At 51.6% G+C, this 21306-nt stretch overlaps 1 protein-coding gene across 4 annotated transcripts in view; it reads left to right on the forward strand.

Moving 5' to 3' along the window:
• The window catches only part of PKNOX2 (PBX/knotted 1 homeobox 2), a 254005-nt gene that overhangs the window by 176673 nt on the left and 56026 nt on the right, over positions 1-21306 (forward strand). For all 4 annotated transcript variants that reach the window (XM_076002622.1, XM_076002626.1, XM_076002623.1 and 1 more), the window contains 2 exons: positions 432-540; positions 15053-15192. In XM_076002622.1, coding sequence (XP_075858737.1) covers positions 454-540; positions 15053-15192 — 227 coding nt within the window. In that variant the 5' untranslated portion in view covers positions 432-453. The remainder of the gene's footprint in view (positions 1-431; positions 541-15052; positions 15193-21306) is intronic.

The following is a 21306-nucleotide window of genomic DNA, read 5'->3' on the forward strand; positions in this document are numbered from 1 at the left end:
TGCTCTAGAAAGCCTGGGGCGAGGAGCAACCTTGTTATACGGGGACGAAGTGATGCTCAGGGCCTCCCCGGCCGGAAGGAGGGCCTCCCAATGGCCTCCAATCCCCCAGTGCTGCCACCAGCCAAGCCCCCTCCCCCTCCCACACGCACAGCGGGCCAGAGCTAATGCTGAACAAAGCGTCACCGCAGGGGTACAGGTTGCTTTACATATGATTTGAATATTGTTTCTTTCAAGTCAAAGTAGCACAGCAAGCCCCTCCCCACCCAGGCCTCTCCCCTTAGCTCTCATTTGTTCCCCTGAAGGGCCTGCAGCCCCTGCTGTATCCAGTCTGCCCAGGTGGCCCAGCCTGGAAAATGTGGAGCTGGCTGGTACCCGGGGCTGGCCTGCGCTCAGTGGTATTAACGGTGCGGCCCCCTCTCTCCTGCCCACAGATCCTCGATGTGAATCAATCCCATGATGCAACATGCCTCCCCAGCCCCAGCTCTGACGATGATGGCCACGCAGAATGTCCCTCCCCCACCCTACCAGGACAGCCCGCAGGTGAGTGCCCGGATTCGCAGGTCGAGGAAGCATGGGGGAGGGAGTGTGGCGGCCTCAGCACCCCAGCTTGGGGGCCGGGGTATTCAGGGGCAGGGGCAGAGCCAGGCCTCTGGCAACCTATCTGGGCAGCACTCGGGCTCTTCCCCTGTCGGGTCTGGGGAGGAGGAGCCCAGCAAACAGACCTCTGGGGGAGTCACTGCATTCCACACACCAGGTTCAGACCCTACACCCAGGACGGCAACCTAGAGTAGTGGTCATGGTCCTGTCCCCACACCCCACCCAGCAGACATCGGGCCAGGGCAGCCCAGCCCCTTTGTCGTGACTGGGGCAAAAAATCCACAGAGAGGACACCCAGGTACAAGGTGTAAGTAGAATCTGCCTTTGAGTTTTGGGAAACTTCCTACTTAGAGGCCCCTTAGTACTAGGTCACCCCATCTGCTGGTCCCTTGGGCCCTTGTGTCCAGTCCTCTCATTTCTGCCTGTCTGAGGAATCTCTGTTCTCTTCAGGACTCTGCTTGGCTTCTGTGTAGAAAAAGTGAGATTCTTTCTCTATGCCCTCCAACCCCTTCCCTCTGGTCCCCAGCTTCCAGCCCTCAACTCAGACACAGCAGCCCCCAAGTTCTTCTGAGCCCCCTCTGGTTGCTACTCCTGCAGCAGGTGCCTGTACTGTTTGTCTCTTTTCCTGCAAGCCTGGCCCTGCTGCCCTCCTGCAGTCCTTGAAACCAACTCCTTCTCATCTTTGCTTCCCCCATGTGCACCCCCCATCCACCCCTGGGTTGTCTGAGTCATGGGGCTGTGCTTTCACAGGCGGCTCCATTCTCTGACCTTTCCCTTCAGGCTCCCTTATTTCTCTACTTTGGTCTCTCTGGTCAATATTAATTCAATAATTATTTATTGAGCATCTGTGATGTGAAATGCACCCAGCTAGAATACCCGAGTGCAGTGAGAGCCGCTGTGCACTGGTGCCAGAATGGTTCTCACTCCTCCAGCAGCCACCTGCCCTCTCCCGTGACCCCTCACTCACTGCCTCAAACACAGCCGTCCTCATGGACCACACGGAAGATCTGTGTGGCATGAAAAGGGTATTAAGACTCAGAGGCCGAGTGGGCAGCCTTTTGCTCACATTAGGTCCTGTGGCCCTGACACCCCAGCCAGGTGAGAGCATGTAATAATAGCTGTTCTGTACATCCTTGTTATCCCCCTGTGAAATTGCCAGATGATGTGGGCCACTTTCCAGAGCATCCAGCATGCAGGCCACCTTTGACTCCCCTCCCCATGAAAGTCCAAAAGCCCTAGTCATTCACCATCCTCCAAGCACATGTCCTTTGGTCCACAGCCCTGCCCCCACATGTCACTTCACATTCCTTCCCCATCTCTCCCAGCCTAACCTCATATGGAGCACGTCCTCTGCCTGCATCAGTACCTTCCCAGAAATGACCAGAGTTGGACTTGGCATTTATGCAGCTTTTCTACTCGAAAGCCTCCAGGTGTCCAACACGATGTCAGGGCTCTTCTCTCTGTAGTCCCAGATCCAAGAGATGAAGTTCAGAAGGAGCCCTCAAGTGATGGAGGTCTTTTGCCCCCCAAGAAAAAGTGAAAAAGAGAAGAGGAGGCTAGGGGCTGTAGTAGGGAACAAGAGTCATCCATCCTCCATAGAAGCAGACCCATCCCCTCATCTGCTCAGCAGTGTTAGGGACACCCCCCCCCCCGGGGTATTCAGAAGCAGGAACTTTGGCTCCACTTCTTTTGTGACAATATTCTCCAGGCTCCACAAGTCGGAGTGGGGAACAGAGATGGGGGCCCTTCCTGTATGTAGCAGGTGGTGGGTGTCAAGGCCCACGCCCCCGTACCTAAAGGCCCTAGGGAAGACCAGGGCACGGCCAAGAGGTCAGAGAGCATGCATTGGCACTGCTGGTGGCAGCTGCTTCTCTTCCACCCACCCTTCCCTGTTTTGCCTGCCTGGGCAGCTTAGAGAGGTTTTGGTTGGGTGGGGATTAGCAGGAGAGTTGCAGCAAGGGCCTGTGTTGTCCTAGAATGCTGCTCCAGGAGCCTAATTTAATTATCAGCATACGGCTGCATTAATAAATCCCAACTGACAATGGAGGTGCTGGGGGTTGGGCTGCAGCCAAAGGTGCTAAGCCCCCCAGAAGCTACCACTGAGCTTCTCTAGCTTTTGAGGAGCATGAGGGAGGCTCCAATTCCCCATCTAAGGTCTCAGAGCAGAAGCCTGATGCAGGGACTGTCCCAAGGCTCTCCTTTGAGGATCCACTAGAAAGTCACCGTTGAAAATATTCACATTTACAGCAAAGGAATAATTTGCCTGGGGAAGCTATCATCTACTTGTAACTCCAGAGATGCAGGAATGAAGTTTCTACAGGAAGCCTCAGTGTCCATGGTGAAGTGACCAGGCCAAGGTTTTGGGGTCTTTACCCTCATGGCTAAGCCACTAGGCTATGGCTAAATTGCCACTGGCCTTCCCTGAGCTGAGCTGGTTCCCAAGGAAACTGATTAGGATGGGGGCCAGGGGTGGGGAGTTAGGGCAGGGATGGAGCGGGCGCACGGACAAGGTGGGTAAGGTTCCCAGAACAAAGGCTCTACTTTCCACAGAGTGCTGGCCTTTGAGGCCAGTTGGCTTAGGGAACCCTTCTCTCCATCTTTAGGGGCTTCTAGGAGTGGCTTTCTCATAGCGATGGCTCTTCTATGTGTGCCTGACCACTGGGGTTTCCTGCTGGGGAACCTGTGCTGGCTGTCCTGCCTTCTTCTCTTTATGCTTTTGAGAGGTGGGCCCCGGCTTCCCTCTGCTCCCTTTCCCTCCCAATGCGCATTATCCTGGAGAAGCAGCGACGTTCTTGCTTTCTGGCTTTCTGACGTCTGATGCTCCATGTCTTCAGGAAAGCAGGGCCTGATAGGAACATGAGTCGGGCACCCCGGGGAATCACCTCCTAAAGGGGCTCTCAGGAAATGAGGCCATGCCCTCCTCATCCCTTGAGGTCTAATCTCATTACGTCTGGACTCTGTGTGGCTTGTTTCCTCAAGGCCTGGACAGCTGAGCACATCTCGCTATCACCTCCTCAGAAACCCGGTTTCTTCCACAGGCAACAAATGGACAGTCTCTGATATGAAGTCCCCAAAATGAAAAAGAGAGCGAGAAGCAGAGCCCTTCCTCTGAGACCCATGCAGTCGTTTTAATAATGTTCCCGTTGTGCTGAGGGCTAGCAATACCGAGCATAATCTATTCAAATGCACAGGAGAATCTCACTTTGGAAAATTAGGAATCTGCATTAAAAAATTCCCAAGCCCCGGACCTTCTTTATAATAAATTAGAATTTTTTTTCAAGGCAAGTTCTTAACTTGGCAATTTCATTTTTGAAGTTTGGGGAATAAAGTTATTAAAAATGAGGGAAGTTTTTTTCCTTCCCATTTTATAGAGAAGCATTAATGGTTATGGCCCCGTGCTATCTGGGCACAAGCCAAGTGGTGTGATGGCTAAGTGGCTTCTAGCCCTTCAGTTCTGTGTGAGTCCATCCTGGAGAAACCATGATTACTTGTAACGATGTCACTCTGTGTTTATTGTGCACTGAAGACTGATTTATGTTTAGAAAGTCCAAAAGCAACAACCCAGTGGAGTCCTCCCTGTGGCCTACTTCCTTCTGGTGGCTTCCTATTGAATTCTGTCAGAGTCGCAGCACCCTCTACTGTCTACCTGCAGTACCTCAATTCCAGCAAGCTAGGTCCTTCATGCAGACCTGTACTTTGTGCCCTGACAAGAGGGGCACATCACCAGGAGGGTGGAATTCTACAATGATTGTTTAAGGACTACATTGTCTTCAGGGAGACCTGGAGGTGAACTGGGTGTGTGGTCCTTGGTTCAAAGCATCATGTTAATTCCTACATCCCTCCCCTTCTGTTCTTCTTTAACTCTGCCACAGTGGGCCTGGCCATCTGTCACCTGGACTTTCCTAGCTCCCTCTTCCCATTGCCCCCGCACCCCCGCTGACCCTAATATTCTCCACTATAGCCCTCCTCTTCTGCACTTGCTTAGAACCCCAGCAAGTGTCACTCCAGTCTCCCTCCCAGAATTTTCTTGGTGTTATACAACCAACCTGCCACTCCTAGGCAAATACCCTTCATTCATGTACCCTCTCTCCACCGCGCGGAGTCCTGTTTCCTGTAACACCCATATGCAGTATCACCCACTAGGCAAAATTCTTCTTAGCTCCGTTAGCAGCTCCAGGAAGCCATCGGATTTACTAGGGAGGGTGACAGTTTCTCCAGCCTCACCTTATACACGCACACAACAGCTCTCACCAGCCGCACCCACTCCCCGCTCTTCCTCAAACAGAGACGCATACCTACCGTCCTACAAGCACCTTTGCCCTTGGCTTATAGGCAAGACAGATATTTTATCTGGTCTATTTGTGTACGTATGCAATGTTTAGTATGCTTTTGTCTGCATGTCCCCAGCATGTCAGCTGCGTGAGCACTTGACCGGAAAGCAGGAATCCTAGCGGATGCCAGTCTGACCCACTAGGCACAGCCCCTGTGGATGTGGGCACGCATCCCACATAGTTTAGATTAGGAACATATTATGGGTAGGTAGCTAGGTGCTTACATAGCATGACTTGGTGACGGATGATATTAAAAGGGTCTTGGCAGTTCACCAAGGATGCAGCCTCGTTTTTGACCAGAGAGGCAAGATGGGCAAAATTAGAACTCCTAGTTGAGGACTGGTATGGGAAGCTCACTGCAGAAGAAAGTCAGGCATTTGCTTGAGGCCCTTTGGCAAAAGCTGTGTCCCCTGTCGCCCTCCATCCTTCAGTTACCCTCAGGGCAGGAAGAATGTTCAGGAACCCAGGACACTATGCTTGGAGATGTGGGGTCAAGACAATATTATCTTACCTACTCTGCAAGAGGAGGCTAAGGCTGGGGCCAGCCATGCGGGGGAAGCCAGGCTGGTCTTTCTTGCCCCTCTGAGCACCTTCTTTCCCTCCCTACCCTAGCACGGTTCCCACTCCAGGTGGGGCCAGAGGAGGCAGGGGAAGCTAGGTGGACTTTGATCAGTCATTAGGATCCCCATGCAGGTTTTATTAACTGGAGGCAGAAGGAGGTGTCTGGGGCCCCCGGCTGTGAATAGCCTCCATCCAGGCCACAGCAGCTGTGACAGGCAGAAGTGGGTTCAGATGTTTTCACACTCGCTTTACATTCTTCTCATCTCTTTAAGGGCTGGAGCCCCCTGCCTTGCAGGGCCCTCTGCTCAGCTGCCTGTGAAACACATTCGCTTTGCAGCAATAGAGTTAATTCAGCAGCTTTGAAAGTTCCCCTAAGCCTTTTCTGTGGCTGTGATTGACGGCTCCCTCTGTTCCTGGGGGCAACACCCCAGGGACCATATGGGGGACCCACCTTCCCTTGCTTTGACTCATCAAAACAGACTCTTCCTTTCTTTTATATTTTCTGCCGGGCCTTTCTTCTCTTTGTGCACCGTGACCTCTCTCTCTGCCTGCTTGGGCCACCCATGACTTTAAACTGGACACATCCCTGAACTCCAACTCACTCAGGACCTGAATCCTTCATTATGTAAAAGGCAAAAACAACCTCCAGGTCCAACCATGGGGCCTTTATGCCACCACGTAGGAGACAGTGGCCTGGCAGCATGACTTTAAAGCTTGCGAAGAAACACTGTAATGGCCTGGTCTAGGTTTTTTATGTGATGAACTTACTACCTTCATTCTGATATTTACCAAAACACAAAGATTTTGCTGTCTACCCCCTTGTCTCTAATCAGGACAAGTACCCTAAACAACTACAGAACTAGTTAATGGCCCAAGGACACAAAGCCTAAAATAAAGCAGGGGGCAGGTGACCATCAGGTCAGCAGCAGGTCTGAGGAGCCCTTTGCACGCTCTGGCCCCTCTCCCTGCTGTTGACCTTTAGAGGCTCCCAGGTCTTTGTGGCCCAGCAGGAGGCTGGTGGGTGAGTTGGGCCCCAGGTCACTTGTTGTCCTTGGAGTTTGTGGTCTGGAAGGGGGAGGGTGGGATGACTCAACCTAGTGGAAATTCAGAAATCTTAGGCCTCGTCCCAGCTCTGCTGCTGATGAATTGTACGAATTTAGGCAAGCGGTCTCAGTAGTGTTTCTTTCATTCACTCATCCATTCAATAAATATTGAATGCTTCCTGTGGATCTTACGGACATTGTCCTGCCGTGTCCCGGGAGTGCAAAATTAACAGAGTTCCTGCCCTAACAGAGCTTATAGTCCATTTTGGGCCTTAGCTTTTGCAGTGGTAAAATGGGAATAACTTCTGCCCTCCCTGCCTCACAAAATTGTTGAGAGATTGGGTACAAAAAGTGGAGTGGTGTTTCTCAGCCTCTTCACCCACGCCCCTGACTTATTTTTCATTCTGTCTTCTGCACATCTCCAGCAACCCAGATTGCATTGAACTTTAATTTTTATTACGAACACAATAGCCATATTAAATGTTTATCCAGCTATAAACACCCCCTTACACACACGCACGCACGCTGAGATTCTGGTGTGTCCTCTAAAGAGCCTACTGGAAGTCACTGGTTGGGGCTATTACAAAAGTGAGGGGTCCTCCAGAGATGGGTGGGGAGGAGAGGAGCAGTTAGTTCCCGGGAAACTGCACAAAGCTGGGAAGTAAAAGCCTCGGCCCCAAATGCACAGCCTTTCCCCCGGTCAGTAACACCCCAGGAAATGCAGTTAGGGCCAGCAAACATTTTACAAGCCACATTTTGTAAACTAGTACTTACAAACTCTTTTTAAATTAGTTAATTAGGCCTGGCTCACGCCTGTAATCTTAGCACTCTGGGAGGCCAAGGCTGCGGATCGCCCAAAGTCAGGAGATCAAGACCAACCTGAGCAAGAGTGAGACCCTGTCTCTACACAAAATAGAAAGAAATTAATTGGCCAACTAAAAATATGTAGAAAAAATTAGCTGGGCATGGTGGCACATGCCTGTAGTCCCTGCTACTCGGGAGGCTGAGGCAGGAGGATTGCTTGAGCCCAGGAGTTTGAGGTTGCTGTGAGCTAGGCTGATGCCTGGGTAACAGAGTGAGACTCTATCTCAAAAAAGAAAAAATGCGTTCCAGGTGTCAAGGTTGGAAGCATACACAGCTTAGGCAGCGGGCCAGTCTGCCTGGGTCTGGGGAGCGTGGAGAATCAGGAAAGGCTTCTTGGGAGATTTGAGGCTCCAGCTGGGAGACAGGGAGGGGAATGAGGACACTTCCTGCTGGGCAGCGTGGGAGCACAGGCATGTGGATGTGAACCACAGGGCGTGTTCCGACAACCCTACACGTGAGTGTGAGCCATGTAGGGCCTGGGTTGGGGGAGTGGTGTATGGAAGACAAGCCTAGGGGTCAGCGAGAGGTCCGGGCCGGAGCACCCCAGCGGCCATGTCCCGCTACGTTGGCCATGCCCCCTGCTGCCTCCCACCTGTTCAGGCCAAACCTGATATTTACCAAAGGCTTCAAGCTCTGACCTGCTCCCAGGTCCTTGGCCTCTCCCCTGGTTGCCAGGAAACTGATCCTGTACCCGGCTTGCCTGGGCGCTGGAGGGAGTGCCAGCTCCCAGGAAGTCCAGCCCAGCCCGCCTGGAGCCTCGGCAGCCCCTCGTGGGCCAGGCCCGGGCAGCCCTGGGGGCTCCAGAACATGAGGCTTCCTGCAGCCTGGCCCTGCTCCACTCTGCGAGGCCTGTGGAGATAATAGTCACACAGAGCAAGACTGGGGAACGAGGGTGGACGTGGGAGACATGAGAGGAGTGGGCCCGGGGGCCTCTGGGGTGGGATATGGACAGGGGATGGGATTTGGATTTGGAGTCAGAGGAGAAGGCTGGCAAAAGGAAGCATGAAAAATGCTTAGAAACCAAGGATTGTTGAACAACCGCTGTTTGTAATGCACCCTCACATATGGTCTCCTGGTGGCCTTGGGAGAGACAATATTAGCTCCATTTTTACCTGATGGGGAAACTGAGGCTCAGAGGAACTGAGTCAGCTGCCCAGGGAGACGAAGCTGGTGACTGGTAATATCTCCTACGATACCTTGGGCCCCCTTCCCTGCACCTGAGCTGGCACTTGCCCCACTTCCCTGGGGGCTTACACGGTCAGCAGGGGTAGGGCCCACAGTGGCCGGACCCCCAGGGCAGCCCGTGGGAGAGAAACAAAGCAGCAGCTCCCATCTTTGTTACTATTGTTATAGTAACAATAACTACAAAATGCTGTGTATCTAAGTGCCAGCTGCTTTGCATACATTATCTCATTTAATTCTAAAAACCCTCCACCTTAAGTATAATTATTCCCATTTTATGGATGAGGAAAATGCCCGAGTCACCCTGGCAGAGACAGCCAAATCCAAGGTAGATGCTCAGTCAGCACGTCGTCGTGCTGTGTCCCACTATCTTCAGCCCTCGGCTGGATGCCCGTCACTCCTAATCAGTGTGTGGCCAGGGACCGCAGACATCCCTACTTTGGCCCGAGGCATTCGGGTCGGGGAGATAAGCCTGGCAGCATTGGAAGGCCTCCCCACTGCACCCCAGTCGTTTTTGCATTCAGTAGCTATTTTGGGTACTCTCTGATTCAGGGACTGGTGCCGTCACAGTAAACAGAAAAGCACCTGGTCCCTGCCCGCAAGGATCCTGCAGTCGGGTGGAGGAGAAAGGCAAGTGGCAGCGGTGTGCTAAGGGCCGTGCGGGCACGAAGCAGAGGGACCTGGCCCGGTGCCGATGCTGCCCGCGTCCTCTGAAGGGGACAGCAATCTTCACAGCCATGGGAGATAGGAGGCGTCACTCGTGTTTTTCCGATGAAGAACCTGACGCCTCAGAAATAAAGTCACATCTCCAAGGCTGCCCAGCAGTGCGTGGCAAGGGTGGGATTCAAAACTCCATCGATGCCAGCGCCCCTCTGTCCCCACACACACTACCTCCCACAGGTGCTAGGAAGACTTGGTGTTGTTCCTTATTCGGAACCACCTGCTCCCGCCTCCCATGAGCAAGAGAGGAACTCTGAAGGGAAGCTGGCAGGGGCTGCAGCCGAATGCAATGCAACTCGGGCTTCTGGAAGGCTCAAACGGCACCCTCCCACCCCGCTGCGCGCTGCGCCCGCGGGCAGGTTCCTTCTGGGCTCTCAGTCTCCAGGCTCCTCCGCAGTCCCCGAGGAAGTCGACACAGCAGTGAGCCACGTTCCACGAATAAACCTCCCTTGGCTTCCAGCTTTGGGTTCTGTGCGAAGGACTGTTCCCAGCGACAGGCCGGGCGGGTCCAGCAGTGAGGATGGGGGATTGTTACAGACTTAGAGCATGGGCTGGGCAGTAAAGTCCCACGCCCCCTTTTCCTTCTGCCTCCTTCCACAGAGGGTGAAAAAAATTTTCCCATTCTCCTCTTCAAAGAAAAGTAATCACATGCACCATTTCATATAGGTGATTAGTCAGAAAGCTCTCTGTGGGCTTTTGTTTTCTCATCTGTAAAATGGGGTGATGATGGCTACCGCACAGGATTATTGTTGACATGAAAGCCTACAGAAATATTCTATTAGTACGAGGTAGGGTCTTCGGGTGTCAGTGAGGGGACCTGAGGTAGGCAGGCAAGTTGTGCTTCCCAGTCGCCTTAAGTCACACCAGGGAGTACTCAGCTTTGTAGTAAGGCCAGACTGTTAGAGCGGCTGGATCCCTCGGCTCCTCCAGATTTTTGTGCCTGCACACATATCTTGCAACCCCCTACCCTTCTCCCCCTTTCTAGGATGGTGGGACAGGGAGTGTTCATCACAAGACTTGACAGCCAAGCATCTGGGCAGGGCCCTTTAGCAGGGCTGGTCACAGCCAGATGATGGAAGTCCAGTGGTTATAGCATCTGTGGGAGGGAAGCGCGTGCAGGGGTGGCCCCAGAGCCTTTGCTCAGAGAAAGGACCGTAGGCCAAGAGGGGAGATGGGAACCGCGGAAGCCGGTGGGTGCTGGGCACAGCACCGCAGCTCAGAGAGGGCAGGCCTCCCAGGGGACGCTGCTGCCCTCCCACCCATTGGTCATTGTCTGGTTCTCTTGATCAGTCCTCAAACCTGTGGAGTGGAATCTGCATTTTACAGATTAGCAAACCAAAAGGTCAAGAACTTGCCCTAAAACACGCAGCTAGTAATTGGCAGAGGAACATCAAACCCGGGCCTGATCCTCTGTCCCTTCCATTCTCTGAGGCTTTTCTGATCTCCCAGGCAGCTCTCAGGACGTTGTTCAGCTTTGTCTCTGTGCCTTAGCTTGCCCCGGTTGAAAGGAACATCCATGTCTGCATCGATGCCATACCTGTCCCCAGTGGGCTGCCTAGGCAGGGTCTCCAGAGTGCGCTGAGGTCTCCATGGAGAAAAGCTTCCAGTCTGGAGTGGCCTGTTCTGGAACCAGCTGTGAAGGCACCAAGTGGCCTCCTGGAGTGTGTAAAGCTAGTTTCTTCCCAGGCCAGACCAAGAAGAATGGAAGAAAGTTACTTGGGGAGAAACCTTGAAATTAGTGGTGTGCTAGTAAATATTTAACAACTGGCTCTCTGGGAGTAGGGGTGGGTAGGGCAGGGGCAGGCCCTGATTTGCAGCATTTGCTGGTTTCCATGGTGTGAATGCTCCCACCATGGCCAATTTCAAGCTACCAGTGTTTTGTCAACCAGCTTACAGAATTCCTGAAAATTTAACAATTGGCATTCACAGGCAAGAGCAAGGCGGCTCCAGCACACGCGCCTGCCCCTGGCCCCCCAGCCCCTGGCCCCCCAGCCCCTCCCCCTCTTCCTACTCTTTAGGTTGTGCTGCCCTGGAACTTCCCCCAAAACACACCTCCAGATGCCCAACCCCCCTGGCCCCCAGACCCTGTGGACAGCTGCAGGTCCTCTCCCTTTGAGCTCCAGTTCTTGGGAAATGGATGTCTCTGGCTAGAAAAAGAAATCCATTTGGAGATAAACACTCGTTCTCCAAAACCTGGAGGAAATGCAGAGTTTGCTGAATTGGCCCCTGTGAGCTATATAAATTTGAGTCATCGCCCTCCTCAGATCAGCTCTGCCGTCTTCTTCCTGTCCTCCCTCCTCTCAGCTGGGGCCTCTTGGGATGCTGGCAAGTGACCGCTTCTGAGTCACATTTTATTCTGAGGTTGCATCTTTAATCCAGCAGGGCCCTCCGCCCAGCACTCCCCAAAGTCCTCCTAGGAAGGGGGCAGTGAGAGGGCAAGGAGCCCCTCCCTCACCCTTCTCTGTACTAGGAGCTCATCGCAGTGGAAGCCCCCAGTGGATTCCTTCAAGGACATGAGAAAATTCACTCCTAGTGGGCAGAGCAGAGCATACTACTCCACCCTGCATTTCACCCTCAAACGAGCTGTGCAGACGTAGCTATGCCTTGCTTCGTGGCAGAAGTACACTCCGGAAATCTCGTGTTTCATAATAACAACCACTCCTCCATCTGTGAAGCACTCTAGAGTTTCCAGAGCACTTTTACATACTATATACATCATCAAATCTGAGCCTCGCACCAACCCTCCGCAGTGGATAGTGATTATTAAACCACCCACACAGTGTCTGAGCTTGTCAGTGTTGGAGGGGACTTCAGATGTCACCTAATGCAGCACCCAGCTAAAGCTCCCATCCTCTCCACGGTGGCCCAGCTGGCCTGTCGCTTTCTGCAGCAATTGCAGGGGACTCACTATCAGCTGGAGGCAGCCTATTCCAGCCTGAGAGAGCGAGGGGCTCGGAAAGGTATTATTTAGGTTGTCTTTGTGTTATGGATTTAATGCATCGTTTGTAGTTTGGCCGTTTGGGGCATACAGAGCAGAGCTGATATAACCTAATCGCTTCGGTCAGATATTCCAAGGGGGCTCTCATGTCTCCCCATCTCCCCCTGCCCCTAAATCTTGGATTTATTGAATATTCCAAGTTTCTTCAAACATTTCTTATAAGACGTAGTGCAGAATCCCTTCACCATCCTGGTCAACTCTCCTCTGAAGATACTCTCATGTCCTTGTTTAATCAGACTAAGACAGGACCAGAAGCTTCCTCATACTGTGAGCTATGATTCTGTCCATGCAGGCTCAGATAGCATTAGTTTAGGTTGTTTTTTTTCTGACAGATGCATTACACTTTGGACATGTTGAGCCAGCTGTCAACTAAAATACTGCTGCTAAGCCCTGCTTTGCACTTACAATATTGATTTTTATTTTTTGGCCCAAATGTTAGGAGTGTTAGATTTTAACTTCTTAGATGAAAATTAATCTTATTAGATTTAGCCGGTTGCCAAAATCTGTAAAGATCTTTTGGATCCCAGTTTCATATCATTTGTAAATTTGTTGAGCATTTCTTCAGACATTCCCTAAATCACTGATAAAAATGTTGAAGAGGACTAAAGAGGAAGTATGTGGTAGTCTTCTGGAAACCTCCCCCAAGCTGACATCTGTACTTTAATTGCCATCCTTTGGGTGTAGTTTACTAATGCACACATAATTGTCCACCAGGCTACATCTCCATGTTTTCCACAAGGGTATCATGGGAAATACCTTGCTGAAGTCAGTTATACCAGGATTTCGTGATCTGCAATTTTAATAATCATGTCAGATCCACAGATTGAGCTCCATGCTAGCAGGCATTCATCTTTGTGACCCCAGAGCCTTGCACAGTGCCTGGTACATGGCAGGGACTCAAGAAATATCTGAAGAAATGATAGGTTGGGTTAGTGAAGGAATGAATGAACCTGGCCCAGATCAACACGAAGATTACCAGTATTTAGTTTTTTTCTGAACCCACCTCCTTCTCTCTTTTGAAAACTGGAACAACATTTGCTTCTACTTTCTTTCTTATAGTACCTCTTTCATACCCATGAATCCTAAAAGGCCACCAATTTGCCTACAGATAAGAAAACAGGAGTTTGGGAAAGGCAAGAGATTTGCCCAAGGTCAAAGGCTGGTAGAGGATTCAAGCCATTGTCTGCTGGCTTCAAGGCACCATGATGCTATGTCTAGCCTCATACCTGCTGAGTCTGGGAAGGTTCCCCCAGCTCAGACAATCGGGGCAAGGACATTTCTCCTTACAAAAAATGATACAGTGCAGAAAAGCAGATTGTTTTCTTTTATAATCTCAACCTCATTCACCATCCATCATTCATTAGTTCCTTGATTCTATAAATATTTATCAAACACCAGCTAGTGCCAGACTGTTCTGGGCCCTAGGAATACTACTGTTACAAGCCCTCCTTGAGCTTAAGTTTTAGTCAGGAGTGGGGAGAAAGCAAATAAGCAAATAGATATACAGTCTATGGTCATGGTATGGGCTGGGAAGAAAAATACAGCAAGAGGCAGAGGGGCTATATTGTACTTCAAAGAGGCAGCATCTGAGCGGGTTTCTAAAGGAAGAGAACGAGACGTGCACGTGTCTTGGGGACACACACACCAGCAATGATGTGCTCCTATTCACAGAAGTACGTTGTGTTTCCTTCCAGAAAGCAGGGACTAGATCGTGTGATGAACTTTCCTGCTGTAAAATATCTGACTCTTTCAAGGCACATTTATTCACTTATTCACTCACTCATTTTCTCAGCAAATATTTTGTTTTATTAAACATCAGACTTTTTTATTGAGTGCGTGCCAGGTGGGAGTTGGGGATGAAAGGGTGAACAGGACCTCAGGGAAGGAGACAGACAAGCACAATATGATAGGGGCCACCGTGGGGCTATGGACAGGGCGGTGGGAGAGGACAGCTGAGGTGTGTCACCCTTCACACTTTTAGGGATCTATTTAACTGAAGGGAATGTAATAGCATTAAATTCCATAATGATGGTTTTCAAAAGTTTTAAAACCATGAACCATTACTTTAAAACATACCTTTTATAGAGAAAGTCCAATATATAGTATTAAAAGGAGTCGCTCTGGTTGGCACAAAATTGGAGGCCTCAGGATACCTTCAAAAACATGTAACATTTTATGAAAACCACTGCCCTAAGTATTTGTTATGGCCAAGAACAAGAATGTGTCCATTGTCCGCTAAAACCTGTATGCCTTCCAGTGGCCAGGTAAACCGAATTAGGAGAGCCATTCGGTCATCAGTCAAAGCCATTGGGACCGTTAGCTCTGGCCTGCGTCAAAGGGAATAAATAAATCTGTGCCCAAAGGAGAACTGAGTCAGCTACTTTTTTCCTGCTCTTCAAAGTCATCAATCAAATTTATACAATCCCTATGACTCATAAGCACAATTTAAAGAGTTCACCATATTGTTTTTTTCTACCTCTGGGCAAAGGTCACCACACTTGCATCAAGAATCATCTCTTTCAAAGTACGCTGCTGCGTATCACCTGGTTTGGGGTGGCTGAAGTGATTTCTAGAACATCCTCATTTGAAGAAAGCCCCGCTGTTGTTCCCACTGTAGCACAGGTGTGAATGGACGTTTGTCCTGTGCTCACACTCTCTCCAGGCACACCGCAGGCCAAGATAGGCCTCACACTCCAGCTCGGCGCCCAGCACCCCGGCCCTGCTAACGCACCCCGGCCCCTTTCTTCTCTCCGCAGATGACGGCAACCGCCCAGCCACCCTCCAAGGCCCAGGCTGTCCACATCTCCGCGCCCTCGGCTGCTGCCAGCACACCTGTGCCCAGTGCCCCCATCGACCCCCAGGCCCAGCTGGAGGCTGACAAGCGAGCTGTTTACAGGTAGGAGACGCTTCAGAGTGTGCAGAGCCCCCCCCAGGCCCAGCTCGGCAGTGAGAGATGAGCATGCCAGCCGAAGGGTGGGCTCGTGACAGACGATGGAATAGCCATTCTCCTCTGCCTCCTCTATCAAGCCAATCCAGAAATTCCAATGGCCATGGCAGGTTGACTCTAGCTTCCTGGAAATGTAAGGGATAGGAGGAGCCGGGCACTGTCTCCCAGGAGCACCCCTTCCCATGTCAGCTGTGGAGCTGAGCCCTAAACAAGCTTCAGAACCCTTCAGATCAGCCGGCAGGCAGCTGCCTCCGGACCCTCTCCTTGCCCTGTCCTCCACTGTTGCCTTCACTCTGTCAAGCCCACCAGAGCACTGGACATCTGATTACACCCTCTACGACTTGGCACTACACAGCTTTAATATGCATGAAAATCAGAGAGCTCGTTAAAGCATATGGTTCTGGGCTCTGTGCTCAGAGGTGTTAGATCAGTAGTAGGTCAAGCTATAGGAAGAGGGTTATGAATTTTCCTTAAAACATCCAGGTGAATCTAATGCAGCTGGTCCTTGGACTACACTTTGACTCATGGTAGCCCTTTGCTTTTTAGCAATAGGTGTTGGGTGTGATGGCATAAGTTCTGGCACTCTCCCCCAAGACGGGGAGTTTGCTAAGAGCAGGCAGCTTGTTTCTTCTCATTCTGTGTCTGCCCCATGCACCCAGGGTTGGTCCTGGATGTTGCAGAGGGTGGGGGTGGGGCTCAGGGAAGTGTCCATCTGCGTTGATGACTCCAGTTCTCATGTATGTGGTTGAGGAAGAAGATGCAGTCACCTGAGAACAGGCTTAAAGAGGCTCCAGCGGGAACTTTAGTTGTCATTTATCCACAGGGAGTCCACAGCAGTGAGAAGAGGTGCAGGAGTCTGCACTCAGCACTGGGGTTGGACGTTCACTTGTGTGAGCCCGTGTGCTCGCATGCCTCTGCACGCGCGGCTCTGCTCCGGCTGGGCATATGCCGCACGGGTACTAATGCCAGCAACACGTGGAAGGAATGATCCACCCAAGACAAGTGAATAGGAAGATTGATTCCTTTCTCATTCCTCCCCCACCACCCCAATGACAGCACCTTTATGGTAATGGAGGTGATTAGTGCTGTTATGATCATTATCACTGGCATTATTTTTAGTTACTCAGATGAGCTGAATGCCTCTAATATCAACAGTTGGGAGTCTGAAGCAATGGGCCTTGCTCCACGGATCCTGGCACCAGGGCCTTCCCGGGTCTGGGGAAGGATAAAACACAGTAGCTGGCACCCCCTGTGCAAGGCACAGGCCAAGCCCCACTGCCTGCGGGTGGAGAGCTCTGCCTTGGGCCCCAGAGGACTCCAGGATCTGGTCACAGTCCCTGTCAGGGAGACTCTACAGGAGGGTATCCAGCCTCTCACGGCGTGGGACGGCCCTCCTGTCCCCCCTCCCCTCCTTCCTTCACTCTCTTGTATTGAACTTACTATTCATATAAGCCCGACTCCAAGGGAAAGAGGGTGAGATGAGAGGGTGCGTGCATAGACTCTTCCCTTTGTCTCTCCAGGAACTGGTAGATATACAGACAAGAAACCAACACTGGGTGGTCAGAATAACAGGGGAGGCTTCACAGAGGAAGCATTATTTGAAGTTGTTCTTAAAAACTGAGTAAGAGACCCCTCCAGGTGAAGAAATGGGGTGAGATAGGACTTTCTGGGCGGAGCAGACTCTGTGTGTTCTAGGATCGGCCAGTGGCCGGAGCAGCTGGGTGCCGGGGAGGAGGCTGCACCGCCACTGCCAGTTAACCTGGGCTGTGTGTGGGCTTGTGCTCCCGTGGGGCGCTTAAGAAGGGAGAGGGAAGTAACGTGGCTTCTGAAAACTTCCTGGCAGCCTGATGACTTGGGCTGGGCTCTATTTAGATCATTGCTACACAAAGCATGGTTCATGGACTAGCAGCTTCTTGTCACCTGGGAGCTGATTAGAAATGCAGACTCTCAAGGCCCAAGACCTCAGGATTCACGATTTGCACTTTCACAAGATCCTAGCACCTGCTCAGACCCCTGGGGGTGGGACCCATGGTGAGCATAGATCACAGTCCAGAAAGTCTCCTAGATTAGTGGTATAACAAAAAGATCTTTGGAAACCTAGACTTGAGTCATACTTCCACCATGTACTGGTATCTATGAGTTTTCGTTTCATGATAGAACCTAAGCAGCAGGTTTGATAAGAATTAATGAGAACACTATTCGGGTGATGGGCACATTGATAGCCCTGACATAAGCCCTGTAACAAAAACATTTGTACCCCCTTCATATTTTGAAATTACAAAAGAAAAAAAAAAAAAAGCATGAATGAGACAGCCCATGTAAGAACCTGGCACCATGTTTGACACCAAGCAGATGGGTCCCCTGGTCTTGTCAGTGGGATCCATGGGCCCCAAAGCCCTTCCCAAGATCCCAGGCGCATACCCCACCCAGGCCAAATTGCAGAGTGGTGGATCACTGTCCCCATGGGAGCTGTCCACCACGTTGTCACTTGAAGTATGGCCCAGACCTTTCTTCAACCAACACTTCTTCCTGCTCACCTTCGCTCCTGGGCTTGATCTCCTCCCACGGGGCTGACCACCCCACAGCCTTGGCCCTTGCTCAAAGTGTGTCGGCAGCCCTGTGACCCTGACGAGGGAAGCCCAGGCAAACATGGCGGCCCCAGCACCTCAGGCGGCTGAGCTGACGGCACCCCTGGGCCCTGCTTCCCATCTCTCCAGTCCTGTGCTGCCTCCCCACCCAGCCACCCCAGGGTTGTCTCCCATAACCACACCTCTCCCATTAGTGCCAGCCATGGCCAGGGAAGAGCAGGGAGGGGAGCAGCCTCCTGTAGGGTCCGGTAATTTTAATTAGATTTGCCTGCCGGGGCAGCCTGGCTGATCCGAGGCACATCAGGGAGTCGGCATTTCACGTCAGTAAGTGTGACCAGACCCTTTCCTTTCAGATTAGTGCCCAGCACTGACTTTTAGGAGCCCTCACCACAGCCCCTCCCAGAACCACAGATGAAGGAAGGGTGGGTGGCCTCTCCCTGCTCAGACCCCTGCTGGGTGGCAGAGGGGCAGTGTGACAGAAGTGGGGGAGCCTGCCAGCACCAGGGAGGCCGTGTTTGTGTATGAGGATGTGTTAATGAAACGTCCTGGTTCCCTTCTGATGTGGAAACGATGGTTGTGGGGCGGGAGGGGAGGGCAGAGTCTGTCTGTAATTGGATCATACCGGAGCATCCTCTGGGCTAATCAGCCCGACGACCAGGAGCTCCCACTCAGACTCATGATTCCGGTGTAATCCGAGATGCTGTGATTGGAGGCGCATCTCTGGTAATTGTGTCTGTGGCCCAGGAGCAGTGCTGAGAAGGGGTCTGAGGAGGGGAGGCCTGTGGGTGAGGGAGCGCAGGTTGGGACCCAGCTCAGTTCTCACCTTCCCCGCCCCCACCTCATCCCTGGCTTTTCCCCCAAAGAAGTTCACACTTAGCTTGAGCCCCAACACCCACCCACCCGTGCTGGTGGCCAGTGGCCAGGTGTTGGGTGCTGTCTGAGAGGGGATTAGGTTGTCAGGAGCACAGAGATAGGGGCCAAGCGGGTGAGGTTAATCCAGCTTTCCCGCTCCCCTCCCCTCCCGTCTCCTTCCTTCCCCTTTGAAGTCAGTGGGTTCCCATGGAAACCAGGGTGTCCTGAGGAGCAGAGAGAAGGGGCTGGGCCTGGCCAGGTGCGGGTGGGGGAGGAGGTTGGCTTTCGAGAGTGCTCTGCTAAGGTGTTGGCTCTCCCCACCGGGGCTCCACTGGCTGAGAAGCCGGGAAGTGGCCCACCCGGCAGCGGCAGCGCTGAAGAAGTTGCCCATTATCAATAAGAAAACGCTGGGCTGGAGGCATGAGCAGCGCGGAAATGGCGAGGGCAGTTGTGCTTTGCTTCTCCAGCGGGAATGCTAGAGAGGAGGCTGTGGCGGCAGGTGCAGAGGGGGAGGTGGCTTCCGGACCCTGCAGTCCTCCTTTGCAGCATAGCTCTCTATTGAATAAATTGTGTGAGCATTAGTGCTAGCATCGTTTCTGTTTCCCCCGTAGATTGTTAAGGTCTGTCTAGTTCATGGCTTTATCCCCAGCACCTTATACAATACCTTGGAGTTGGCAGCTTAGACAAAGTAGGTACTGAAGTCAAAGCTTATGGGATGGCTTCATTAATGAGGCAGAATCCCACAAATATACCATAGTTCTAGGTTGATGTGCTGCCAAATGGCTCTTGGGGACGAGGGGAGGGGGAAGGCTCTGATCTGTAGCGTTTGCTGATTTCTGTGGTGTAAATGCTCCCACCATGGTCCATTCCACACTGCCAACGTGAAGCCACGGAACGGAGTTGGGAAGAGACGTGTGCAGTCGGCTCTCAGCAGCCTCACGGCACGACCTCACACAGGGAGCCAAGTTACACGTGCACAGTCTCTATTTTCAAACAGGGAAGCTGGTTCTTTAGAATGGTCTCACTGATACCTTTAGCCATGATCCTACATTCTTAGTCCTCGCTGTCCTGTCTGGTCCACCCTTGGGTTCTAAATATGAAATGTTCTCTCTTAACGAATTACTACTTGGTGCCTGATGTGGAGTAAGTGCTCGTAGGTGTCTGCTGTGATGATTTTCTACCTGAATGTCAATGCAGTGAATTTCCTCCTTTTTAAACTACCCAGTGCTCTCTCTTTCCATCTGCTTGAGCAAAGGCCCACCTTCACTCCCAAATTCTCCACCTTTTCCAAGCTGCTTCCCTGCCTTTCCCGGTTTATCAGTAAATGCGCTCTGTCCTGGCAGCTTTAGAAACCCAGCCTCGAACCATTCTTCTGCTGCTCTAGTTTCTCAGCTCTCAGAATCCTGACCTTTCCATACTGCATGTCTAGTTTCTCACATCAGTCTCATCTCCCGTACGCCAGAAGCTCAGAGCTTCTCCCCCCAGAGAGCTCATGCTGTAGTCCAGCTCTTGTTCAGTAAAAGTAACGCCCATTTCTAAAGCCCTAAGCTTATATTGCACATGTTTCTGTCTCATGCAGACTGAGCTCCTCTAGAATCCACATTTATTTGGGGAAGGAACAGAATAGGGCAATGGGTGGTGTTCAGATCACTCCCTTAAGACTATCCTAAAGGTCACTGAAGTTCCGGGCTTGACCCTGACAGTCCTATAGCTAGAGGTGCAAATGCAGTCATGGCAGAGCCGGGCAGTGGGAAATAGAATAGTGCTCCAGAAATAGACCTGATGATAACTAGCATTGTCACTTCAGACAAGGCAATCTCTCTGAGCCTCTGTCTTCTCAAGTGTAAAAAAGAAAACAATAATAGCTGGACTAAATTAGATAATATATGATAATATCTGGCCCACAGATCAAGGTTTGTTAGGTAGATGAGGACGTTTTTTAAACAGAGGCACCAGATGTGTTGCTTTGGCCCACTCAGGACGTGACAGTCCGGTGCCCTCAGGGAGGCGGGGTTCCGGATTAGGAGCACAGCCTTTGGATTTAGGTTGTCTGGTTCATACTCTGGCTCCACCACTGGGCACTAAAGCTTTCTGTGCCTTGATTCCCTCATCTATAAAGCAGGAATAAAAATAGTAGTCTCTTCATCTGGACTGTCATGAGATTTAAATGAGATAACACAGGTAAAGTGCTTGGTAAGAACCCTGGCAGATGGTTAGCACTCTGTGGGTGTAGCTGCTGTTAGATTTTGGGACAATCTAAACAGGGGCTGGTGAGACCAGGAGGTGAATGCTGAGAGGCGATGCAGCAAGAGGCAGGACTGGACAGGGCTCTCAGGCAAGTGGTCTTCATGCCACAATTCCATTAAGTATTTACTGGGCTCTAGCTCAGTAAAACCTGCATGTGTAAAGCATTGTGTCAAGTTCTGAAAGGGGTTCTGTCCAGGGAGTGGGGGACAGACACAGAAAGTAGCTGTAATATAAACTTGGCACATAGCACAGGCTCAGAAAAGCATGTGTGGGTTTGATGACAAGGCTCGGGCCCGCGGTGCAGTGTGGGAGAGTTGCACTGCTTTTCCCAAGGGAGTGAACCCTGAGAGAATGACAGCCACGCCGCCTTTCCTGA

This window comes from Microcebus murinus, chromosome 4 (genome assembly GCF_040939455.1).
Source record: "Microcebus murinus isolate Inina chromosome 4, M.murinus_Inina_mat1.0, whole genome shotgun sequence".
Classification (NCBI taxonomy): domain Eukaryota; kingdom Metazoa; phylum Chordata; class Mammalia; order Primates; family Cheirogaleidae; genus Microcebus; species Microcebus murinus.